The sequence below is a fragment of the Chinchilla lanigera genome, unplaced genomic scaffold (assembly GCF_000276665.1).
Source record: "Chinchilla lanigera isolate Chin_1 unplaced genomic scaffold, ChiLan1.0 scaffold00078, whole genome shotgun sequence".
Lineage (NCBI taxonomy): Eukaryota > Metazoa > Chordata > Mammalia > Rodentia > Chinchillidae > Chinchilla > Chinchilla lanigera.
Genome location: NW_004955479.1, coordinates 2,756,052 through 2,781,408, shown reverse-complemented (window position 1 = coordinate 2,781,408; position 25,357 = coordinate 2,756,052). Strand labels below are relative to the sequence as shown.

General features: G+C 36.6%; 1 protein-coding gene across 5 annotated transcripts in view; it reads right to left on the bottom strand.

Moving 5' to 3' along the window:
• Nucleotides 1–9,884: 9,884 nt before the first annotated feature.
• Nucleotides 9,885–25,357, bottom strand: part of Ing3 (inhibitor of growth family, member 3) — a 29,971-nt gene continuing 14,498 nt past the window's right edge. For 2 of the 5 annotated variants that reach the window (XM_013503291.1, XM_005402308.2), the window contains exons 6-13: nt 20,423–20,519; nt 18,441–18,512; nt 17,598–17,717; nt 17,185–17,342; nt 16,444–16,637; nt 14,971–15,163; nt 12,342–12,380; nt 9,885–10,801 (exon numbers count right to left, since the gene is read on the bottom strand). In XM_013503291.1, coding sequence (XP_013358745.1) covers nt 10,685–10,801; nt 12,342–12,380; nt 14,971–15,163; nt 16,444–16,637; nt 17,185–17,342; nt 17,598–17,717; nt 18,441–18,512; nt 20,423–20,519 — 990 coding nt within the window. In that variant the 3' untranslated portion in view covers nt 9,885–10,684. Of the gene's footprint in view, nt 10,802–12,341; nt 12,381–14,970; nt 15,164–16,443; nt 16,638–17,184; nt 17,343–17,597; nt 17,718–18,440; nt 18,513–20,422; nt 20,520–25,357 lie in introns of those variants that run through there. The other 3 variants (XM_005402309.2, XM_005402310.2, XM_013503292.1) reach the window with 3 other exon arrangements.

Here is a 25,357-nt window from a genome sequence, read left to right as displayed (position 1 = left end):
GAGGCCCCGCCGCCCTCGCCGTCGCCCGCCGGAGCTCGCGCCTGCGCTCTCCGAGGGCCCCTCGCCGGGCACGTCGCTCCCGACGCGGGCTTTTACCGCGAGGATGACTTCCGCGCTCGGAGAGGGCACACAGCGGGCTCTGTCCAGAACTCAGCCCAACCCGCTGCGTCCACACTGTCTCCCGGACAGGCTAGGTCGCGGTGCAGTGCCGCGAACGCCACGTTCTCTGGGGAGGAGGTGCAGGGATCGGGGTACGTGGCGCCCTTTCCCAGGCTTGCCTTTGCAAAGTCGGGCAGGCGGGACTGGCTCGGGCTCACGGCGGACCTTCTCCAAAGGCTCTGCGCCTACTGGGTCCTCTGACCCGTGTCTGACCCCGCGCTCCCTCGATGCCCCAGCCCGGGAGACTCCGGCCTCAGATGCCCGCTTGTATTCCGTGAGAGGGAGCGCCCCCTAGGGGTGCCCAGGTGTTGCGGCTTCAGAGAAATGGACCCCCGAAGCTTTTTGACCGCGAAGAACAGTGTCATCACCTGATCAAACAGGTAAATTAAATCATTACAGAGTAATATTAACAATAAAGGTAGCTTTATACCAAGTCTTCGCATGTATCCCTTCTAGTGGATTTAATACTGTTTTCTGTATAAATTCAGAGTCCTCAATCACATGACAAACGGAGTCGAGAACAATGAAGCAGCACTCGACGACGTTTAGAACACAAAAGTTTTAAGAGGAAATAGCTAGACAACAGCTGTCATAGTCAGTTTCCGCACTGCTAAGGCACAATTCCCAACGCCCACCGCTTACAGGAGGAGGGCTTTTGGCTCACAGCTGGTAGGGGTCTCGGCCCATTGTCCGGTGGCTCCACGGCAGGACAGCACGGCAGTGCGGCAAAGAACAGGGATAGCTGCTCGGATCTTGGTGTCCCAGAGGCAGAGCGTGAAGGGAGGAGCTGGAGAGAGGCAAACTCCTCCACCGTGATTCCCTTCTCCAGACCAGACCCTGACTCCTAACAACGAGTCGGCCGAAGCTCCATAATCCAACCACCTTCCAGAAACCCCACTCTTGAGCATACCAGGCTTTGGGAGGCGGCTAGCTAGAAACCAACAACGATAGTGTTGTAGGGCAGATAGTTTCAGTGGACATAATGTGATTTGAAAAATAAAATGAATTATGAGATTTTCAAATGGAAAGGTTCCTGTGCTGATGAAATCCGGGGTGTGATAAAGCAGTTTACTAGGAGATGCACAATGAACAGGCAGTTCTATTTGGGCCAGAAATCTAAAAAAACAATGTTTCAGGAATCTGAAGGGTCATTCCTTTGCATTATCAATTGCTGAGTTCAAAATCACAAGAAAGGCTGAATCATGCTAAAATAAAATGGCCTCTTGACTGGGAGAAATGAAAGGCATCTTTGAAAAATTAAAGCAGATATTATAGCTAGACTTCAAGCAACAAGAATCAAGAAGGTGGAAAATTAATGCTCTAATTTCTGAAGGTTCCAGTAGATTGAAGGACTCAGTTCCCACCTTAATGACTGAGTCCTACAGAGAAGACAGCAGAGAAAGGGACATGGGCAGCGGGAAGAAAAGGTTGGTTAGGATAAGAAGGTGCAAAGAAGACGTGGAAACGAAGGTATGTAGGCACTTTGACCAAGACTAAGGAAATGTATAGAAAACAACTGATGTTAGAGTAAAACCAATTCAGCTCTGAGTCTGGCATTCACTACCTCTTAGCTGTTCTTAAACAAGAGATTTGACTTTTTTTATGTCTCAGTTTTTCTCATTTGAGAAATAAGTATCCCTCCGTTGAGGTGTTGTTGGCACAACTGGATGATGTAATGTGTGGAAAGCACCTAAGCACTCTCAGGGCATCTGTCAGGTGAATGCTGACTGATGTGGTCTGTTAGGTTTTGGATCCTGACATTGCAAGCACCTTATGGTGTGATGTGATGTCAGACCTGTGACAATAGTGGGCCTGGTGGACCATAAAAGTACTGAAAACAAATGCCAGCACCTAGTCCCTGTTCTCTTCCCCCCACTCTTTGCAATAGAGGTGGGTGGCAGGTGCTGGACACAGAGGATGACAAAGGTGACAGGAAAGCAAGCATGTGAGACCTAAACATGGGAAGTGTCACTCTGAACAGATTAGACACATTTTGGTTTCTAAATTTCAAATTAATCTTTTTAACTGATACATGACATAGAATTATGGGTATCGATAAGTACCATGTGATGTTTCAATACCTGTATATATTATATAACGTCTCAATCAGGTTAAACATACCTAACCTACTCAGACGTTTATCACTTCTTTATGATTAAAAAGTTAAAACTCTTTCTTCCAGCTGTCTGAAAGCAGTGGTGCTCCAACCTTTTCTTCCCACTGCCCGTGTTCCTTTATCTGCTGATACAGCACATTATCAGCTCATTGCTCTACCTCAACTTCTTGCTCCTAACTGTACTGTAGTACCCACCAATCAACCTTTCCCCATCACTCCCTTCTTCCCACCCTCACGGCCTTTGGTAATACCTCTACTCTCAGCTTCTAGGATAGCAATGTTTTAATATTCTATGTGAGTGCTGGGCGTGGCAGCACACACCTGTAATCCTCGCTCTTGGGAGGCTAAACTAGGAGGATCACCATGACTTCGAGGTTAGCCTGAGCTACATAGTGAGTTTAAGACCAGCCTGAATTACAGAAAGAGATCCTGTCTTTAAAAGTAAAAAAAAAAGAAAAAAAAGAAAAACCAAAAAATATATATATATGATCATGTGGGAGTTATCTGTGTCTGTCTTGTTTCACTTAGCATAATGACCCCCAGTTTCATCCACAATGTCACTAGTGACAGAGTTTCATTTGTTTCATGGCAAGATTCCACATTCATACCACATGGTACATACATACTGTGTTTTCTTTATCAGTCATCAGCTGATGGGTCATTGTTTATATTTCTTGGCTATTGTGAATAGTGCTTCAATAAACACTGGAGTGTAGATACCTTTGTCATATACTGATTTCATTTCCCTTGGATACACATCTAGTAGGGAAATTGCTGCATCATACAGTATTGTAGTTCCATTTTTAATTTTTTGAAGAACCTCTATACTGTTTTCCACAATGGCTATACTATTCACTCTCACCAACAGAGTGTAAGCAAGGATTCCTTTTTAACTACTTCCTCTCCAGTTTTGGTTTGTTTTTTGGTACTGCAGATCGAACCCAGGGATACTCTAAACTGAGCTACATCTAAACCTATTTATTTATTTATTTATTTATTTATTTTTCAGACAAGATCTGAACAAGTTGTCCAAGCTGGCCTCAAATATGAGAGTCTCCTAACTCAGCCACCAGTGAGCTGGGATTACAGGTGTTTGCCACCACACCAGCTTCTGTTGTCTTTTTTATAAAAGCCTTTCTACCTGGAGTGAGGTGACATCTCACTATGGCTTTGATCGGCATTTCCCTGGTAATTTGTGATGTTCAGCATTTTTGCGTATACTTGCGAGCCATTTGTGTCTTATCCTAAGAAATGTGTGTTTAGGTCCCTGTCCGTTTTTTAATCAGGTTTTTTGTTTTGCTATTAATTTTTTTTTCATTTCTTGTATACTAGACATCTCTGAATGGGAGATTAAGTAGAAACACATATTAGAGTTTAAAGAGTCAAAACAGAAACAAAAAGGACAGAGATAAGTTAGTTCAGTGAGGAAAGTGGGATGGTAAATGTAGTAGAACTATAAACCTGGGAATGTTAGCAGTATTTCACATTGGACTCTTTTTGTAAAGTACCTTTCCGTGTTCAAGAGTGTGCACTTCAGTGTTCAAGAGGGTGTATATAAGCAGCATTGAGGCAATACAGTGACAAAGCTTTCTCAAAAATTCAGCACTACAAAGCAATCTTCCTCCCAGACCTTTGCAACACAAAATATATTCTTTCATTTCACATAGATTTCATGTTGGTATCTGGTATGCTACATGGGGAGGAGAGCATACATCCAAACAACTGATGCAGGAAGAAAGTGTTTTGAACATATCTTTTTAGACTACAAGAATATGCACATCTATCGATAGCAGGAAAGATTCCAAGATTGGATCAAGGATTTGGGGAAATCAATATACTTAAGTCCCAGCTGTCTCATCAAACAAGGGCTCCAGTGAGCAATACATGACCTCAAAGGTCACCTGAGGATCCAAAAATGATGCTTCTAGGTGTTATGGCTTGTGTCTCAATGTCCCCCCAAAGCCTCATGCAGTCATGGGGCCTCATGCAGTCATGGGGTAGGCAGGTTTTTCAGAGGAGGCCGAATCTAGAGTGTGTGATAAAAGGAATGTGATGAGTAAATCAGTCCACTGATTGGATGACCGTAGTTATGCCTAAGATTAAGGGTGTGAGGGCTATGCATGCCCTACGGCAGGTACCCTGCATACGAGACAAGGGACTGAAAGAGTCTTGTTTTTCCTTTGTTGCTTTTGCTACCTTGTGGACTGCGCCATGAACTGTCCTCTGCAATGTCCCTCTGCCAAGCCACCCTGCCTTGGAGCCAGCCACTTATGGGCTGAAACTTCTACAAACTGTGAGCTAAATAAACATTTTCCTCTTTAACTTTCAGTGTCAGGTATTTTGTCTCAGCGAGAGAAAAGTAACTAAGACATTAGGGCTACATTCTGGTGTGAATTTCCTCTGCTACCATCTTGAGATTCAGGCCTTTTTGGCTTCCTTCAGGGGACATCTTTTTCTCTTCATGATGATGTGAAATCTAGCTGGGGTTACCAGCAGTGATGTGAGTCAAGTCCTGGAAGTGCTATCAGCAATGGCTGGTCAGCCCCTTCCAAGATCTTCTACCCTAGAAAGTGAGTGCCCTTTTCTCATACCCTACTGCCTCTCATCTGATGCTCACTGTTGAACTTCCCTCATTATCTCCAAACATAAGATGATCTGAAATCATGAATCACATATGGAATCTCTACTGTTCAAAAACATCATCCTAGGCACTGTGGAAAAATGAAGGCATACGATGAATACTATGACTAAATGACAGTGATTAATTGATCAGAGCATGACATTATAGGAAGCAGCTAAAAAAATCTCAGTCTCTTGATACAATAAAGAAGTCACTTCTCAGTCATACTTTTTTAGTACTGACAAGTTTTCACTAAGACATTTGATTCCCAGGGACCTTTGACCTGGCAATTTTCTGGAATCCGGAATCATAAATACCTACTAGGTGCTTCTAAATCTCACTAGCAGCTGAAGAAAGAGCACGGTGGATAGTCTGAGAGGATTTTTAGGAACCAGGCTTCAAATTGGTATATGTATGGGGTGATCAAAAATATAGTGACTGTTTAAATTAAAAAATGTAATGCAGCTAGACACATTACAGATAATCTTCAACATCCTCCCCCTCCAAACACATTCTTGCTGCTTTCTGAAGCTGTTCTGGAAGTCCTCTTTCTTGTCTTTACAAGTGATCAAAAATATAGAGACTGCTGTTGCTGAATGTCACCCAACCAAAAGGTAAGCTCAACAAAACACTAGGGTGTGTCCTCATCCACCTTGTTCGCCAGATATGGCATTACACAATTTCTGATTGCTCTCCTAAGTCAGTGATCATGAAAGGCAAAGGTTTTAAACTGATTCAGGATATTGAGGCAGCCACAATAGCACCACTAAAGACACTCATGAAAGAGGACTCCAGAACAGCTTCAGAACGTGGCAAGAATGACGAGGTGTGTTCCAGGTGAATGGGGTATTTTGCAGAAGAATAGCAGTATGTCTTTCCTGTAGTAAATTCTTTTAAAAATTTAAACATTTGTATTTATTGATCATTTATTTATTGATATGTATCCTTTGCCCAATGTTGTACTGGCCAGAGTCTAACTACCTGGAAGACCTAACGGAAAATGAGCTGGGAATGAGGTCTATCTGCATGTCCAGGAGGAAAAGGAAACAAGGCTGATAAACAGATACTGTAGTAGTCCCAGCTGCAACTAAGATAAGAGATAAGGCAATTCTCCATTCAAAACAGGGAGTTCACATCTTCTGGGAGGCAATAAGGAAAGCTTCAGAAAAGTAGTTACTTTTCAACTTGCCCCTTAGGAGTCACGAAGATTTCAACTGCTGCACCAAAAGACAGATTTTATACTTAAGACCACTAAGAGAAAACTGGAGAAGAATGCTAGGTATAAATCAAAGATGGCTATAATTTCCAAGTTTTCTTCATCTGCAGACATGAAGAATCCAGTAAGTTTCTTTTCCAGATTTATCAATAAAGACATATTAGCTATCAGGATAAGAGAAATCTGAGAGTAACGTTATATCATCATCAACTTAAGTTACTTAAGTTAGCTGCTCATGCACTCAGCAGCTTTTGGCAATGGTGTGATTAGCATCCTTAGGATTTTAGCTACTTCCTGAGTGTGGAATTACTTCTGACTGCCTCCTTTATTACGTTTACCATAGACAGCTTTTAAAAGCCACTTGGTTCTATTTTAACAGGCCAGCATTAAGGGTCCCTCTGCTGGAGCACATTTAACAATGCCAAAAGGAATTAAAGTATGACTGCTAGGTTTTTTTCTTTACTATATTGAACTTGTGAATGCTTTAAATGAGCTTAACTACTTTAAAGACTAGCAACTACACACCTTCCTAAAGAAAGCTATTCTTATTAACAGAGGCAATTAGATGTGGGGCATGGGAATAAGCAAAACACAAACAAATCCCCACACATTCCCCACTCTTGCTACCATACTGGCTGTAGGTCCCATTAAATCTTGAATTTTGTGCAGTGAAAAATGAATGATTATAATGTTCTCCTTTCCAGTTTCCTCTGTGAGCAGTGGAGAACGTGAAAGCTGGTGCTGGATTAACTAAAACCTGAATATGACCCTGAAACTTCTACTAAAAATTATTAAATTTCTTTCAAATAGATACTTAAATCCTGCCTAAGCTCCTAACAATGTATTTATTAAAATACTGGTTCATAAGGCATATATATGACTGCTTTAAAATAGAAATTCTAAATTCTTCTTTATATCAAATTTCAATTAAAAACACACAAACCAAAATCTTAAGTTCATCTGTCAATCAGTTTATACTTTAACTTACATTTCTAGGACAGAATTCAGTGATGAAGATTAGAATTCTGCGTAAGAAATGACAAACCATTTCAGTAATTTAGATTTTAGCATCTAAACAAGGAAAACTAAAAATCCTGCCCAGCCAACTGTCATTTTAAAAACTGAGGGAAAAGATTCACTTTAACATTTCCTACTTCTAATTAAAGTCATTCCTACTTCATAATCATAAGTGGTATGATTTCATTAAATTGTTAATCATAATTATAGTCAACAAAAGTATGTAAACGTCCTCCTCCCCCCCACACTCTGTTAATAAAGAGCTCAGTGCTCAAGTAGAATGTTCTTCACGAACACTCTTGCTCAGCTTTTGGAGTCTTTGTGACACTACATCCACCCACCTCAGATCCACTCATTCCAGGGGACCTTGTATTTCCAGATGCACATGTTTATGAACAGTCTATTTTGAAAACCTTCACTACTTCATCTACCTTTATTTAAAAAAAAATTTTTTTTTTTTTTTGAGAGAAGTCTCACTGTTGCCCAGTCTGGCCTTGAACTCAAAATCATCCCACCTTAACCTCCCAAGTAAAAGAAATTACAGTCCATATCACCATGCCCAGCTTTTCATCTATCTTTGAACTCAGTTCAGATGACTCCTCCTTTAAGTTTTCCCGACTATTGTAATAATCAATTTCTGTTCCTCCTAATGTCTGTGCTGTCCACACCCAGTACAGCACTTAGCAAAGTAACACAATTATGTGTTGACATGTCATCCCCACCACTTCCCAAACACTTTAATCCCTGTATTCTCGGCATCTATTCTCTCCTCTTAGAGCCCATCTGCTAAAAGATTTGTTACATGACAGGGGAAACTGCAATGTCTGCACATTTAAAGTGTATCACACTCCTTACAATCCAAGTTTATTAGACACTGGTATGTCTAGGGTTAAAATAATTAGCTCAAGCAGACTGTTTCTAAAGTCTCAAGATAAAGGGCAATAAAACTTCATAAACACCTAGAATGATCAAAAACCTAAAATACATGAAGTTTGCTTTAAGGGAGAAAAGAGAAAAAAAAATGAAATGCCCTTAAAAAGAATGATTATATGTTTATCAAACACTCCGCTTCATTTAGGCATTTAATTAAGCCATTTATTGCTTCAAATGTGTCACCATGAACATTTTAATATACACTCCACAGCAGTAAGGCCTCAATTTTGACCACCTATAAATTGTGAACCCACATCTGGACTTTTTGTGCCACCAATCATTACACGAGTTTTGTACAATGAAGATTTTGAATGCCCTTGGTGTAAAACTCACAAAAAATAATAGTAGTAGTTGGCCACTTTTTTTAATGAGGTAGTTCCATGTTTGGCCCATTTTATATATATCTATCTATAGATACATGTAAATGTTACCTATATATCTATATCTATAGGTATAGATATAGATAGGCTATATATATAGGCTACATATATAGCTATAGATATCTATACCGATAGATATCTATAGCTATATATCTGATATTAATAGATTCTACCCATTACTAAATATTTGCACAATATTATGGTTTACTTCTTTATATACACTTCATAAAATATTCAGTGCTCAAGTTTAAAACTCGTCAAAATGTTTTCTCAACGATTTGGTAAGAAATAGAATTTAGAAACTGGAAGAGACTATACCAGATTGAACAAGGATGTTCCTGACTTAGACAAAGAACTTCCACTTAAAATAAGGCTGTGCATAAGGCTTTTTCCTTTTATCAATTATTATAAAATGAGTTTGGAAACATCGTAATATGTAATTAGAAGATATAAACAACAACTTAGAGCATCTCCAGGCAATATACTATTAAGCTAACTGAACAATATATATTACTTCTTAAAGATTTATCAAACCTCCATGAAAACATTGAGAACCATGAAATTATGATACCCATGACTGTATGAAATGATTATCCACATATGAACCTAACTCATCTGGTTTGGGCAGAGTTGTAAAATCAGACTATGGCCACTGAGAACTGTGGAATCCCAAAGCTGGAAGAGACTTCTGAACTTTCCTTTCTAATCCATACCCTTTAGGTAGCATTGCATAGATTTTACAGTCTTTTGAGTAAGTTCTGTGAGGCTGATAAGTGGTTTTAATTCAAGTAGCAATCTGATGGACCCAGTGCTACAATATAAAAGAAATAAGATATAACAACTATCTTAAAAGTTTTAGGGATTATTCTATCTACAGACTTCACATTTCAAAAAAAAAAATTCCACTATATAAAATCTATAATTTAAGTAGCACCAAAGATTAAACCTTAGGAGTGCTTTAAAGATATCCTACAGCTAGCATTGCCCTGGTTTAATAAGGCCCAGAGTGATTCAAGATTTGAATTAACATACATGAATGCAGGTATGAGAATGACATACCTGTATGTCATAGATTGAAAAGTAGAGCTGAATTTTAAGTTCCAATCTAAGGGTCTTTTTACTCATGCTGGTCACACTGCCTCTAGCCAAAACATCCATAACCATTATTTTCATCTCATTTTGTTGTAATTAGACTTCTTTTAAGTCCCTTAGGCCAAAGGAAAACCCAGACAAGTGTTGTAGAAAAATACATTGGCATTTCAAATTTACATTAAAACTGTCTTTCCCTTACTCTCCTAACACAAATTCCGAACATTATTACAGAAATCACAGATTACACAACAGTCTGTGTCCTGGGCCTCTGACCATTTTAGATTATGAAAACTAGAAGGTAATTGGAATTAAGAAATTTTCATTATTAAATGTGTAAAGTATAAATACAAGTAATTTTTTAAAAACTTTATTTTAACACCTAATACAATTCCAATTTTAAGGAATACTTGCACAAAAAAATAAACACATTTGGTATAAAAATGTATCACTTTTAACACCCTCTCCCCATCAGCCCCCCACCCCCACCCTCATGAACTGCACTCTATCTGGATGCAGAAACATATAAAGACCAATGGCACAAATTAGTTTTTACCTACAGGAGTTTCTGTTTATGTACCCAGGTACTCTAGAGGACACCAGCCCACTTTATCACATGAACTATTTCCTTCAGCCTGCTGAATCAGTTTCACAAAGAAACAAAGCTTATTATAAAGGCATTTTAAAAACCATTATCTTAAATTCTTTTTAGGACTTTTTTTTGCAACCATTTATATACAGTGTTACATAACAGCTCTGGAGTACAGTACATGCAGCAGAATATACCTGTTGAATATAAAATACTTTCTTAAAATCTTCATCGTTGGAATTTTTTGAAGTCAAAATTATAGAATGCCCAGTACTTTGAGAAAATGGTTGAGAAGTACAAATGTCTGCATATGTTGGCCACAGAAATAATCCAAGGCTAACTGGAATAATATTCATAGCACACCAGGAGTGCATAAATAATTTACTTACATTATTAAAATACAACCCATAAAATTCAAGTTCAAGAACTTAAAGGATTGCCTGCATAAATCCTTTAAGTGGTTGCCTGGAAATGAGTTGTTTCTTCTTTCTCTTTTCTTCTTTTTTACAGTCCTATATAAAACGCTGAGCTCGAGTTTTTCTCTTCCTCAGATGAAACGGCACCTTTATTTATGTCGACTGCCTCTTCTCTTCATTGCCGCAGTGCACTGGGGACAATACCACTTTCCCTTTGGTGCTTCTGTCAATCCAACACATCCATAATGGAACCATTCTATTGGGCACTAAAAAGCAAAAAGTAGTTTTAGTACTTCTAAAGAACAAAAAGAATATTAAAATACAGCAGAGACTCAATATTTCATCTGACTAAAAGTAGATTTGTGAGGTCAGAAATTTGTAGAGCTGGGAGACGATTTAGAGATCACTTAGTCCAATGTGTACACTTCATGATGGGAAAATGGAGACAGAAAAAATCATGTATCTTTGATAACTGAGGTTCATGTAATCTAATAACAGTAAGTAATCAACTAAAATTTATTCATTTTCATTAACGTGGACAGCCAGGTGATATAGCACCTTTGAAGGACAAAAAGAAGTATGATGATAGCCAGAATAATGGTGCACACCTATAATCTCAGCACTCTAGGAAACTGAGGCAGGAGGAACCTGTACAGGGTCAAGTCCAGCTTGGCAACTCAGTGACTTAGTGAGATCCTGTCTCAAAACAAAAAATTCTTAAAAAGAGCTGAGGATGTAGCTCAGTGCAAAGGCCCAGGGTTCCATCTCCAGAACCACCCCCTCCCCAACACACTCTCAGAGAAAGTCCTCAAGTTCCAAGGGGACCACAGGGACCGAGAGGAGTGTGAAAGCATGATGCCGACGTTTGTAGAAATCCCTTTTCACCCTACCAAGGCCCCAGAAGACAGCCTATAGTGATGTTCTGGGAGTGGTGGGCTAACACTGTTTTGAATAAGCACGAGCAGCCCCAAGTGATTCTAGACAGGGCAGCAAAGATCTGTGCCCACGCACCGGAACAAATGTTTTCACCCTGTCAAGGTAGGGAATGGTACAAATTTTAGGGCAGCAAGCCAATTCCTATCAACCCTTACACTGTGGTACAGATTTGAAACTCTTGTTAATCATGGGATTTTGAAATTACTGACTAGTATGCTGCAGAACTGAGGGTTCTGTTACCCTCTGGAGTAAGAAAGACAAAAGGAAGCTGAGCTGTTAAAAAGTAAAAAGGAAGTCAAAATTACTCAATAAAAGTATCCTCAGCACTAATAAAGCACATAACAAAAGTCAGGCTTCCTAAATAAACAGAATTGTTTTCCTTTTAATTACCTTTATTTTTGACGTCAGAGGTGGCTCTTACTAGCTGGCATCTGTGAGTGCGGGAGGAAATACTACACTATCGCTAGGGAAAATAATCTCAGAGTAGATCCTCACTTATTCCTTAGTATCATGCTTCCTAAAAAATATAATGTTTTAAAGTTCCATTTCTTCCATGTGATAAATGAACTGGAGTCCAGTAACTAAACACAATACCTTTACCAGAAGAAAAAGAGGATGTTTATAACTTACACATAATACACACTTTTGATAAATCGACTCTCACAGAACACAGCAAAAGTAGCTTTAAAAAATTTAAATAGGGAACACACTGAAGGACACTACCTTATTGTACAGAAGAATATTTTTGTGTTAGCATAACACAACAGCAAACCTGTTTTTTTTAAAACTAGGAGCCACAGTAAATAAGGCCTTTTAAGAAATGATGACTGATTACTTTTTCATTGTTAAATAGAAAAATTTAATACTTACATCTTGGTTATCACATCCCACCATCTCACCATAAGATACCTAGTTAAAAAATAAATATTTTTACTATGAATATATAACAAGCATCTCAATCTGAATTGTTATGATAATGATAGGAAACAAAAATTTACTGAATATACAGTCAAGGTATTCAGGTTTTTTTCTGACTTTCTTGAAGGGCAGGACCAAGGGGATATGCAGAAATTACCTGCTCCTTCAAAGTCTGCAAGAGCTGGCTCTGTAAAGCCCTAGACTTTAGACTCACCTTTGAGGGTCTCACTGTAAAATTTTCAAGTTTCTTTCGTGGTTATTTACTGGCTAAAGGTTTTTACTTTTTCCTGGGTCATGGCAATCATTCACATTTGGCAGCCAGCAGTCCATTTCATTGAAACTTTTACACTTTACTACCTACTGTACGTCTCTTCCCATTTTTGTTTTACTGTTCATCACTAGTACTTTATAGCAATTCCTAAAGTCACTTCTGTTCTCAGTGGACTGACTTTAGACAGGGCCAACTAAACAGCACACTTTCCAGTTCTCTGCATGAGTGAGGGTATCTTCACGTAGTCCCTGAATTGGAACAAGCTCCTTTGTTGGCATGTGTTTGAGTACTCTCAATTTCTTCCTCACAGCTCTTCAGACATATCCTGTCACTTTCCAGGTCTTTAGTGGTAAAGATGCAAACTCCAGCATCAATTTGATTTTCTTCTTTTATATGTAACCTACATTCAATTGTAAGGTATTTACAGAACTACTTTTTCTAATCATTGATACTAAGAAAGTGTTGATCAGGAGATGGTAGATGAACTAACAACTATTAAAGCTAAAAAATTAGACTGGCAAGTCACACCATAAAATAAATTGCAGACAGATAAAAGATTTAAATGTGAAGAAACTGAAGCATATCAAGAAATAGACAAAATCATATAAAAACTACAGGAAGAATATAAAACAAATTAGCAAAGAAGAACAAACGGACAAAAAGAATTTTTAAGAATATGAAACATGAGCCAGGCATGGTGACACATGCCTATAATCCAAGCATGCCAAGAGGCTGAGTCAGGAGGATCACAAGTTATATCCCAGCCTGAGCAACTTAACAAGACTTGGAAGGCCCCTGTCTGAAAATAAAAAAAGGGATAGAAATGTGTGAAAGCCCAGGATTCCTGGGGTTCAATCCTCAGTAATGCCAGGAATAAAAGAAAAAGGAAAAAGACTGTCAATTATAATTACATAAAATTGAAATTTTAGGATTACAAATAAAGCAAACTATAATGTACATAACAAAAGCAATAAGAAAAATCAGATAATGTTATGAGGGGTTAATTCACGAAAGAATAAAAATGGTCAAAAAAGTCCAATCAGTCAATTAAAAGATCATGTAATGCAGGAACTATTAAAATGGTACATGATTTTTAAGAGACAATAATACCCAGTGTTGAACATGTAGGAAATAAACATTTCAATCAATTTTGGTAAAAAACTTCTAGACAGTATCTTGGTAGTCTACATCAAGTACTTATAAATCTCATTTTATTTATAAAGGATTTATAAATATATGTATACATATAAACTATATGTATAAAAAAATTACATATTAAAAATGCCTATCATTGTGTTATTTGTAATTTAAAACATTAAAATGACTAAAATAATCTATAGCTAGTCATGGGGAATGAAGAAGACTAGTACAAAATAAAATTTGAGAACACTAAAAAAATTACCTGAAAGAAAAATTATGTTCAGTGTATCTTAGTGAAAAAAGACAATTTCAAAAAAGTATTCAGTGATTCTTATTGTCAAATTCATGCACACACGTTATCTGTGTAGATACACACTACAGAATGAGTACCCCCCAACATAACACGTGCCAGTATTGTCCCCAAATTCTTCAAGTCAAAACTCCAATCCCCACCGTGACTGCATTTGAAGATAAAGCCTGTGAGTAAGTGGTAAAAGTTAGGTAAGGCCACAAGATGGGACCTGATAGGTTGTACCTATGTAAGAAGGGACATCACTTTAAGGGGACCAGGGGGCCAAGAGATCGAGGCAGAGAGAAAAGAGAAGTAAAAAGAATTAAGATGCATTCTGTACATGTACCAACTCCCCATGATGAATGTAGTTATTATGTACTGCAAACATGTACTAATAAACACGGAAACTGTTTTAGAAAAAAGAAGGGATACCAGAGCGCATGTTCTTTTTTCTCTGCCATATAAGTGTGAGTGAGCAGGCAGCTACCTCTAAGCTAGGGAGAGACTCTCACTGGGCACAGAACTAGCTGGCACGGGGATTCTGGACATCCTAGGCTTTCAAACTTTGAGACAATACATTTCTATTGTTCAAGCTACCCAGTCTGTGGCATTTTATTATGACAGCAAATAGCATTCAGGGAATACGTAGTGTTTTATTGAAGTGTTTAATTACAGGCTGTATCTGAGGGCTCAGATATGGGTAACATGTTTTTTATTTTCTGTACATTTCTACAAACAAGTCCCTTAAATAAGGGGGACAAAAGTAAACAAAGAGAAGATTTTCCTTTAGCTGGAATTTTGAAAGTGCTTAAAAACTAAATAGTTCTCTTCTTTCTCATTTATGCAGACTGAACTTTTATAGACATATGCCAGTTTACCTGATTACAAATGCAGTATCGAGGTTCATTCGGGTCATAAGTCCAATCAACCTGACTATTGGAATCAGATTCTGGCACCACCGTCGTTTGCTGGGAGATTTCTTGCACAACAGTTGATGATGAAGAACATGACGATAAGGAAGAAGAGGAGGAGGAAGATGATGTCTGCTGGCTTGAAGACTTATTGTTATTTCTGAAAAAAACAAAACAAACAAAACAAAAAAAACACATTGATCTTATTTGCTCATTATCAGAAATGACCTGAGAATAACGCCTAGGTAAATAAGTAGTATGAAATGAATCAAATGTATAAACTGTCTAATGCTACGTTTTAGGAATCTGATTTTAAAGCACACTTGTTCAGAACAACAAAAAGTAACACTGTTAATAGTTTATTTTTATTTGGAATGTTTCACTTTTTAGAGAATAAAGGTATTGAAAAAATCTATTTTGAAATGTTACCATAGATTTAAATTATACACAATATAATACTTTTAAGAATACTGTATGAGTTATGACTACCTTACAGATATTTTTTATCTCTAAGTAAACTGAGTAAGTTTACTGGTAAGTAAGAATACTTACCAAAATCTAACAAACAGATATACAAAAGCATATCATGAAAATAATTGTGACTATTTACTGATGTGTGAATCCTTCCCACATGTAGTACAGGAAACAAAGAGTATCAAAACTCACAAATTATTCACCACTAGCTCTACACTAATTAAATCTTAAAACTATAGAACAGAAACTTACCATAGGCAGTTTTATTAAATTTGGATCATTAAGATTAATTCATTTTTAAGATGAATGACAGTTCTATGGTTATTTTACAATCATTCTTTTAGGGGTATATGGACAGAAAATATATTTAAAAATAAATTATTATAATATACTGATTAGCTAACTCATCTTTTGGCCTGATATTTGAACTTTCATTATGTATAAACACCTAGCATATTTAATTACCCAAGACAGATGGTACCAAATTCTGTTAAGTTTTCATATGAGTTAAAGCTCATACAACATTTTAAGAGTCTCATACATACACTCTAGGGACATGTTCATATCATCAATTTTTGGGACAGAAGAACAAACATTAAGATATGCTATAATTGAGCAAAAATGAAAGAAAATCTTTTAAATTCCCAGGATATAATTTGCATTTTATGTATTTACCTTGAAACATATGCACCTAGGAAGGTATAAATGAAAAACAGTCCTATAAATGGCCTAATGAAAAAAGCAAGCAAACCTAAGTCATTTTTTAACAAACTCAATTTAAGACTGGAAAACTATAAGCAACTCTAACACTTTTTAAAGGCCTTTATTCCTTTAAAGTATGACAGTGAAATGAAAACTTCACCTCTCCCCATCACACCCTGTGTTGTGTAATATAGAGGCTCAGCCGAGATGGAAAACAGGCTGAGGACCAACCACAGGGACAGGCTGCTGTAACAGCGAACTTACTTGCTCTTCCGCCCACTCCGGGAGTCGGCTGTGGATGAGCTGGCATTCTGTGTTAATGTTGTCATAAGAGCTGAAGATGATGAATAGCCAGCTCCTTCCCTGGGCATTGAAAATTCTTTCCCCAACTGAAAGTCATTATTCTTAAATGCTTCATAACTGGCTTTTAAACTTGATGTCCTTCGTCCTTCTTTCATCTTAAATAGACAATCATTTGCAGCATTAAAACATGTAAACACATATTTTTTCAAGTTTTATGTTACAATATTATTTTTGTTTACCTACCATTTTGTTTAAAGTATTACCTTCCTCACTAACATCTCAGCTATTTCATGGAAAAATGTAAAATCAGTTTTTAAACAATTAGGGAGTAACTATAGAAAGGGTCACTTCTCAATCTGGAATGCAGACCTACTACAGAAATGAACAAACTCCAGTCCTTAGGGTACAGAAAAAGCCTGGGAAGTGGTAGAAAGGACAGAGGACTGTCCTAGCGTGCGGCAACACAAGCAATTACTGTGAGAAGGGGACCTGTGACCTGCACAAGGAACAAAATATGTACTTTTCATTATCAGTCCGTAATTCCTATGTATTAATTCATTAAATATTATGTCCTAAAACTACATTTAAAAATGAACTACAATGTAAGAAAACTATTTGTTCACATTCATTCATTTCTACAAGGGGTTTGCCAATGATTCAGACAAAATACAGCATTTTGTCTCTAAACTTGTTCCTTTTTACCTGTGCTGTAGCTTGAACTGCTTGCGCTGCTGCCATGGTAATTGCTCCTGCACCACTACCTGAAGATAACGAGCCAATGTTATAAGATGCCAGAGGCTGGGAAGAATTCACGTTGTAAGCATTATTGGAAGAGGCTGTGGAATTATTATTTCGACAACCTGTATGGAAGAAATAAAAAATGGTTGCAGAATAACATTACTGAGTTTAAAATACATTTTTTTCCAACACAGATAAAATTATTAAGTTTCACATACTATAGACTGAGTCAAATGTAATATACTTTTCCTTTTTTTTCTTTCTCCACATGCAGACTTTAACCAGGTAACAAAACTGTATGATTCATTAACCTCGAATATTTTCATTTCCATTTATTCAAACACAACAAAAAGTCATATTTAAGAGAATAACTTTACCCAAAGTATTTTCTTTAGAGGCATCTGATGTGAGGGTGGACAGAAGGGCTTCAGATTTAAACTTCTTTTCAGGAATATGATCTGTTGTTGTATGGTGAGAAGTTGGGTTATATTTCCTTTCTGAACATAAATAAAGAATCTGTGTGTTTTTAAACTGCAGACAGCCATGGACAATGCATAATACTTCCATCCAGTTATAAGTGAGTATAGTTACCAAGGAGTCTGGGTTCCTCATGAAATGCAAAACATTACACTTTCTCAGAAGACAGAACAAGCACTTTTTGTATCACATGCTTTATTTGCATGTTCTCAGATATTTAAAAACTTTTTAAAAGTAAAATATTGAAGATAACCCACAGTGTGCCATGGTTGCTCGTATTACATAAGGGGAATTTTCAAATTCAAAATGTTATCTATCATTAAAGAGTAGTTTTCAATCAACTCTTCTTTCCTATCAAATTGATCTGTCAAAAACGTACCAATACAGTCAATGAGCCTGTCAGCCTCAATTCCTTTATTCACTAAGTCACCAATCATGCTCATTGTATGTCCAACATTGGGCTAAGCATGAAAAAGACAAAGGGTGTACATTAAGTCAAATACGCCTTTCCCAAAGAAAATGATAGGTCTGCCAAGAATGGCAATGAAGATATATTTCAACACACGCATAAACACACACATGCGTGCGTGCGCATGGTAGGAGGAAAGATTATTTCTCAAGTGGTTATGTACAAGTGATAAAAGAATACAGAGGTAATATTCACAAGTTTTTAGTTATAGTTAAAGATCTAAGTATTTAACATATTACAGTATTTAACTGTAGCTCCAATAAACCAAACTTACTTTCTACTGGAGTATGTGAATGAGCATGGTGATTGTTCACTGGCTGTGAAGGAGTATCTAATTCCAAAGATCCTAAAAAGAGAGACAGAGACATACCACCATGAAATGTCACCACAGAATTTTATACGTCAACTGCTACAGGCAAAGGGTTCCCTTACCCAGCAGAAGACTGGCAAGCTTTGATGTAAATGCCTGTCATGTTAGCAAGACAAATCGGAGGGTCACCACTGCCAATTCCGCCTTGCACTATCCTGTCTCCACATCATAGGAAATCCACTTGCCAATATTCACCTTAAATATAGAATGGCTCAAGACATACTAATATCTAATTAGGGAACTCACCATAGCAGGTGCCATGTAAATGGATGAAAGGACATTAAATCCCATCACTGATAAAACCTAAAACACTCAACCTAGTATAACATATTTGAAGACCTTTTAGTAGGAAATTCTGAAGTTCTAGGGGATAGGGACATTACTATATGAAAGGTAATTCTTTGATATTAAAATGACATATAGCAAACACCTTCTAAAAGAAGTTAGGGATTTTGCTTGCAAAAAGTGAGCAATATAGACTCTCTAACACCAAGCTTCAAATACCTTAAGAGAAATTCTCTGGGTTGTGTTTTTAATCCCTTGAGATGAAATTATGGCAGGGCACAGGATGGAGCAGTTTTTATAACTTGATCCAATTTAGTTTTATATGTCTGTGTCCTTAGAGAGGATGCTTTATTAACCTTCCTGCAGTACTGAATAGGCATGAGTTATTATTCTCAACTATATCAACATTTCAAAAAAATCAAAGCAGCTGCATAGAATATTTTATTCTATTCCTAAATACTTATTACCCTAAGACAGGGGACCTTCAGACTAAAAGTATCACAAATAAATTAGAGGATTATCTAAAGTGATGGATGTATTTTGAACTTAAAAATGCAACTATGTATATCAAAATGAAATTGGTGACTGGCTTCTCTCCCTGATCTAGAGTCAGCACATAAACAGAAAGATACATAGCCTAGCATTGTCAAAAATCTTTCATATCTGTAAGTAGAAACAGGTAATGCATACTTGCTGTTGAAATTCATCTAGGAAAAAGATAAATTTGCACACCTTAATTATATTCTAATAGAAATTGGCCATAATATTAATTTGGTTTTATTAACATGTAGTGAATGCATTCTCTAGGCCTAGCACCACCCTATCTAATTTTCTGTACCTCACCTATTTGGATTGGAAAAGATGCAAGTTGGTTAAAAAACAGAGCTCATGCTTCCTTTTTTGAGAAGTCTCCTGAGTTAAACCCAAGAATATTTAGAGATAAGTTATAAGCAGGAGATTAAATTGAGCCTTGCAAAGAAATATTTCCATGACTTCCCGCTGATAAAAGTTTAAGGAAGAGGGGCTGGGGATTTAGCTCAGTGGCAAAGCGCCTGCCTGGCAAGCGCAAGGTCGTGAGTTCGGTTCCCGGTACCGGAGAAAAACCAAAAAAAAAAAAAAGTTTAAGGAAGAGTTCTTTTAAAAAGACGAAATATTGTGGAAGCAATTAGAATATTTCTCAGCACATACAGTTACGGAAATACTTTAAGATGTTCTTAGAAGAAAAGTTAACATCCTTCCTCAAAGCCAACGTGCATAAACAGGAAGGAAAAAAATCAATACACTAAGGACATATGGTTCCTTTGTTCCTGGTTATTTCTTTAAATCTTTTTCTTACCAATGATCTTACTAGTATCCATGGATATTTTAAAAACAGAATGGCGCAAAATGTTAGATTCACAAGGAATGAGATGATATCCTGTATTATCCCTTTTGGGATCCATGACCCCAACAGTTACATCTGCAGGGCTCCAAGTAATGCAGCCTGGATGCCACCATTCATTGAAGGGCAGTATCTGAACAGCTTCTGTGGCACAAGTGTCTCCTCAGAGATTTGCACAGGTATTGTCCAATATTGATGGAAAACTGTAAATGTTACTTACGCCTCTCTAATATCTCTGTAATTCCAGCATTATCAGCTTCCAGCTCCATTTTAAACTTAGCCAGTTCCTGATCCAGCTTTCTCAAGTGTCGGTCTACCTGTTTCAAAGAAGATCAAAGATAACCACCAAAATTTGGGACACTGTTAAAGTGTCAGTTTAGTGAGGAAATCTAAATCTTTGTTTCTTTTCAAGAAACTGCTTAATATCCTTGACCGAATCAGTTAACGTATGCCTCAGATGTTTTGAATTTACCAAACAGGGTGCTAGGCTAAATAATCTTCCAAGCCTCCTATAATCAATGTTAAGTTTTAAGAAACCAGAATCTCAATTTGTAGGAAAATGTTCTACATTCAAATTCAGAAGTGGAGATAAGAGAATTAAAGCAAAACTGAGACTTGAGATTTGAAAGAGAGGAGGGGCTGGAAGACCAGTAGCTTTTAAAAATATCCTGTGATTACTCTTGGCCTAATCTCCTCCACTTTGAATAAGGCCATCCACAGTGCCATGCCATAGTAACTGTTGTTTAGAATGATGAAAGAAAGATCTTCAGTCCATAAACAAAGAGACTACTATATCCCATACATACATTTCTCTAAGCCAAGAAAGTAGACCATTATACTTGTAAACATTTATGTAAAGGGCTCAAATAAAAGGGGATTTTAGTCAGAAAACTCTGTTTTCCAAAAGCCTGACTAAAATGATTTTATTTATAATACTATTGCCCTAGTTAAGGTGGAAAAACTTTATTTTCTCACTTAACTAGAGATCTTTGGACTAATTTCAGAAAATTATATGACATGTCAAACTAGCAGCAATGTCTTAATGTAATTCAAAGCTTTTATGAAATATTTTTCAATACGTAATTCTGCACACTTACTACTTTGAAGTGAAACAGAAAAGAATTAATTCTTTTAAAAAATATTCTATGGACTGCATCCTTTTATCAAAGGCCAGTTTTCCACTGAGTCAACTGTAACTACAAGTAACTTTCTTATAAACATTAAAAAGTGCTATGATATAGTACGAAGGCAAAAATTTAAGTAAGAGGTTCAATATTAAATAATATGTATCTAATATACGGGACCCGGGAACAAAATCAGCACAAATGAGGCTACTTCAGTTAGATGCTCATCAAGCGGCTATGTAATGCCTAGTGCTTGTGCATTAGCTGTGTATCTTATTCACTCCTCACTAACCTTTCGAGGTAGGTTATTACTGTCTCCATTTTGTAGGAGAAAAAGCAGGCTCAGAGGGGTTAACATACTTGGAATCATACACCTAAGGCATTAGAGAAACAAGATTTCACTTGATCTATCTGTAGCAAACTATGCTTCACTATTTATATATAACATTGTTCTCTGAACCTCTGCATACAGAAACCTACTGCTTTTAACTCAGAGTAATGTAATTCAAGTTGAAAAACTTCATATTCTCCTATTATTTATATGTTGTGTGTTAGCAACCACTGGGGTGTTGATTTGTTACTCCTTAGTCACTTAAAGGCTAGTTTTCCCTCCAACTACACACCCAAATTATTTTTCAAAGGTTGGCAGAAGTTGTAAGCACAATATTTAAAACCCTATCGGGCACAGATTATAGACACTTGCTCCTATTCAAAGAACATGCAGGTAATTTAGCATCCTTTAATGGAACCTGCCTTCCAATAATAAAGTATGAACACAGACCTCCATTATTCAAGAATATTTCTTTCATTGTCAAAATTTAATCTCAAGGGAAATCAGGATAAATATTCTAGTTCAAGATACTAAATGCAATGAAAATATCCCATCACTTTTCTTTCTTACAATTACACTAAAATTAAATATGGAGTGCCTATCATGTGTTTGGCACTAGATTAAATGAGGATATATAAATGTGGGAGAATTGCTACCTTCACAGAAATTGAAAGTTAGAACTCGGGAGGCTGAGGCAGTAGGATCACTGCAAATTCAAGGCCAGCCAAGACTACATAGTGAGTTTAAGGTCAGCTTGAGCTGCATAGTGAGACCCTGTCTCAAAAAAAGAACTTAGCCAACAAATCAAGATTTATGAAATATTTTTAATATAATCAATAAAGGTTGGAAAAAGATCAGTCAAGATAAAACAAGTAACAGCTGAAAAAGAGTCAGAAGTAGCACACACAGAAAAAACATAATGCTGGGCTGTGGTAGACACAAAGAAGGTATGAGTTAGATAGTAAAGAAGAGATTGTATTCAAATAAATGAGAGGGGTAGCAATAATTTTAAAATGTGTAGAGAATGAAAGCCAAACAGTGCTCTCAAAGAAAGTACGGCATGGCCTGTAACATATGTAATCTAGACAGGGACAGTGTTGGAATCTGGGTGGGGAGAGTGGTGTTAGGGGAAATAAAGACCTTTTTTTTTCCTTTTCAGAACATACATATACCACCACTTCATTTAAAACTGCTTTATTTTATTAAACACATTACTGATGTAGTATATTACACATGAAAGCATGGGAAAACGAGAACATTTTCAATATTGGATAGTTCAGAAAAGGCAATATAATTCGAAGAATGAGTAATTCCAGAAAATTAGTAATTAAAATAAAACAAAAAACCACTTAACCACTTTGAGCAAGTCAGCTTTGTAATTTCGCTTTCAAGCATTTTCACTTCTTGACAGATAAAAAAAGATTATGAATTAATAGTATAAGCAACTACTAGGCAATGAAAACTGTTTTTCTTAGATTTCCCATTTCTGTATTAAATCAAATTAGAAGTGAGACGTTGGGCATGAAACTTAAACTATAAAGCTCTATGACACAAACTAGGATATATTAAATGGTCAGAAGGATGAACTGATTCTGACTGAAATCTAGTATATGCCCTCCCTCTAGCCACATGATTCCCTTTACTTATATGAATGGGTAAAGTACCCATTCTAGTTGATTATCATAATGGCTCCATAGATATCTGGCAAAACAGGGCCACGTTACTCTACTTAGTCTACATCCACAATTTAGAGCAGCAAAGAAAGTACTGGTTTATCTGAGAGAGACTGCCTGTTGGCCATAGTTTTCTAATACAAAGCTGACCACAGTCTAATGGTTTGTTCTCAGTGTGAGTAAGGTTGGGTGAAATACACCCAGATAACTTACACTCCTTGTTGTGAAATTTAACCTTACTCACACCAGGGAATGTCAGTAAGTGCTATCCACAAAAGCTTTCTTGTTCTAAACCAAATCATATTCTATAACCCCAAATTACAACTGCTTTGGGCTGAAACGACTATCTTTTGTGAACTCTTTAGAAACGAAGAAAATATTACTTGTTAACATATTTATGACTATACAAAAGTAGAAGTCACACTTGGCCCCTCTGCACAAAACACACACACACACACACACACACACACACACACACAAACACACACAAAACATCTTTTTGTAATACTTTATTCTTTCCTTTCTGACTCTCTGAGGTTTCCAATATCAAATTTTAAAATGTGTTACTGCTGGATCCAAATTAAAAGTATCTCTGTATGATCAACTGCTTCCAAGATAGTCAAATTCAAATATTTAGACATTTAGCCTGCCCTTTCAGAATGAGCAATCAGTTTATTGGGTTCTAAACTGAAATCCATGGCAATAAGAGATAAATTTCAATCTATATATAGATTTGGTTATAGTGACTAAAAAGGGTAAATTGGGGAAGAAAAAGGAACCATGATGGCAAAGTATTTCTCTGCTAAGTCATAAAAATGATTCTTTACACCTCTAAATTATACTTAAACTAGATGAAAATGTGACCTACCCTTAGGCATTCAATACTTGAAACCTCAGCACATAAACTACATCTAATCATCCTCCTAAAAGACAGTAAGGACAGGAGACAAATCAAAAGGTCAAATCCATATAATATATTTCCTTAATTAGAGTCTCATATGAAGAACTCTCAAATTTATAGATAAAATGTGGGTCTGAAATATAATCACCTCAAGAACAGGCGAGGATATAAAAAAGAAGCAAGTTCAAAGGTATTGAAGCACTGCAAGAGACTGTTAAAATCACTCAAGCATTAACTAAAAGCTCAAATTTTATCAGAGCCTATATAAATCAACTTTATTAGGTATGGCATTCTAACACATCCTTAGAACGGTGACATCTGGCTAGGAACACAAAGAAGTGTTTAATGACTATTTATGAGTATCAAGATTCTAGAAAAAAATTATTTTAAGAAAATCAACTTTTATTAGTCAAACTTCACAACTACTATAATAAATTATCAATTTATTCTACCAGATTCCTAATTCCACAAATTTCTCCATTTGTTGACGTTTTCCATTATGGTTTCCTCCCCTAATAAATGCAGAATCAGTGCAGGGCTTGTCTTAGGAATAAATCAGTTGACTACTCTTTTCAAAGATAAATAAAATTTTCAAAGTAAAAATGCATCAAAACACCATGTTATATAAAATGCTTTGGGATGAAATCATACATATCCTTTATCAGAAATGTCTGGCAGAAGTGTTTCAAGTTTAAATCTTTTCAGATTCTGGAGTATTTGCATATACATAGTAAGATATTTTGGATATAAATCCCAAGTCTAAATACAAACTTCATTTATGTTTCATATGTACTTTACATATATATATAGCCTGACAGTAATTTTATGCAATATACTTATTGTGCTCAAATTCTGACTATGACCTGTCACATGAGGTCATCTATGGTGTCTTATCAACACTTGAAAAGTAAATTTTGGAGTATTTCCAATTTTGAATTTTCATATTACAGATCTTCAACTGGCAAAGTCTATGCAACTATTCCGAAGTCCCAAAAGTTCAAATCTGAAACACTTCTGTTCCCAAGGTTTAGATAAGCAACACACAGCATAGATTTATAGACTTTCACCTGGATGAGTGCAGCTGACATTTTAAAGATGTTAATTAATTTGACAGGATAATTTTATT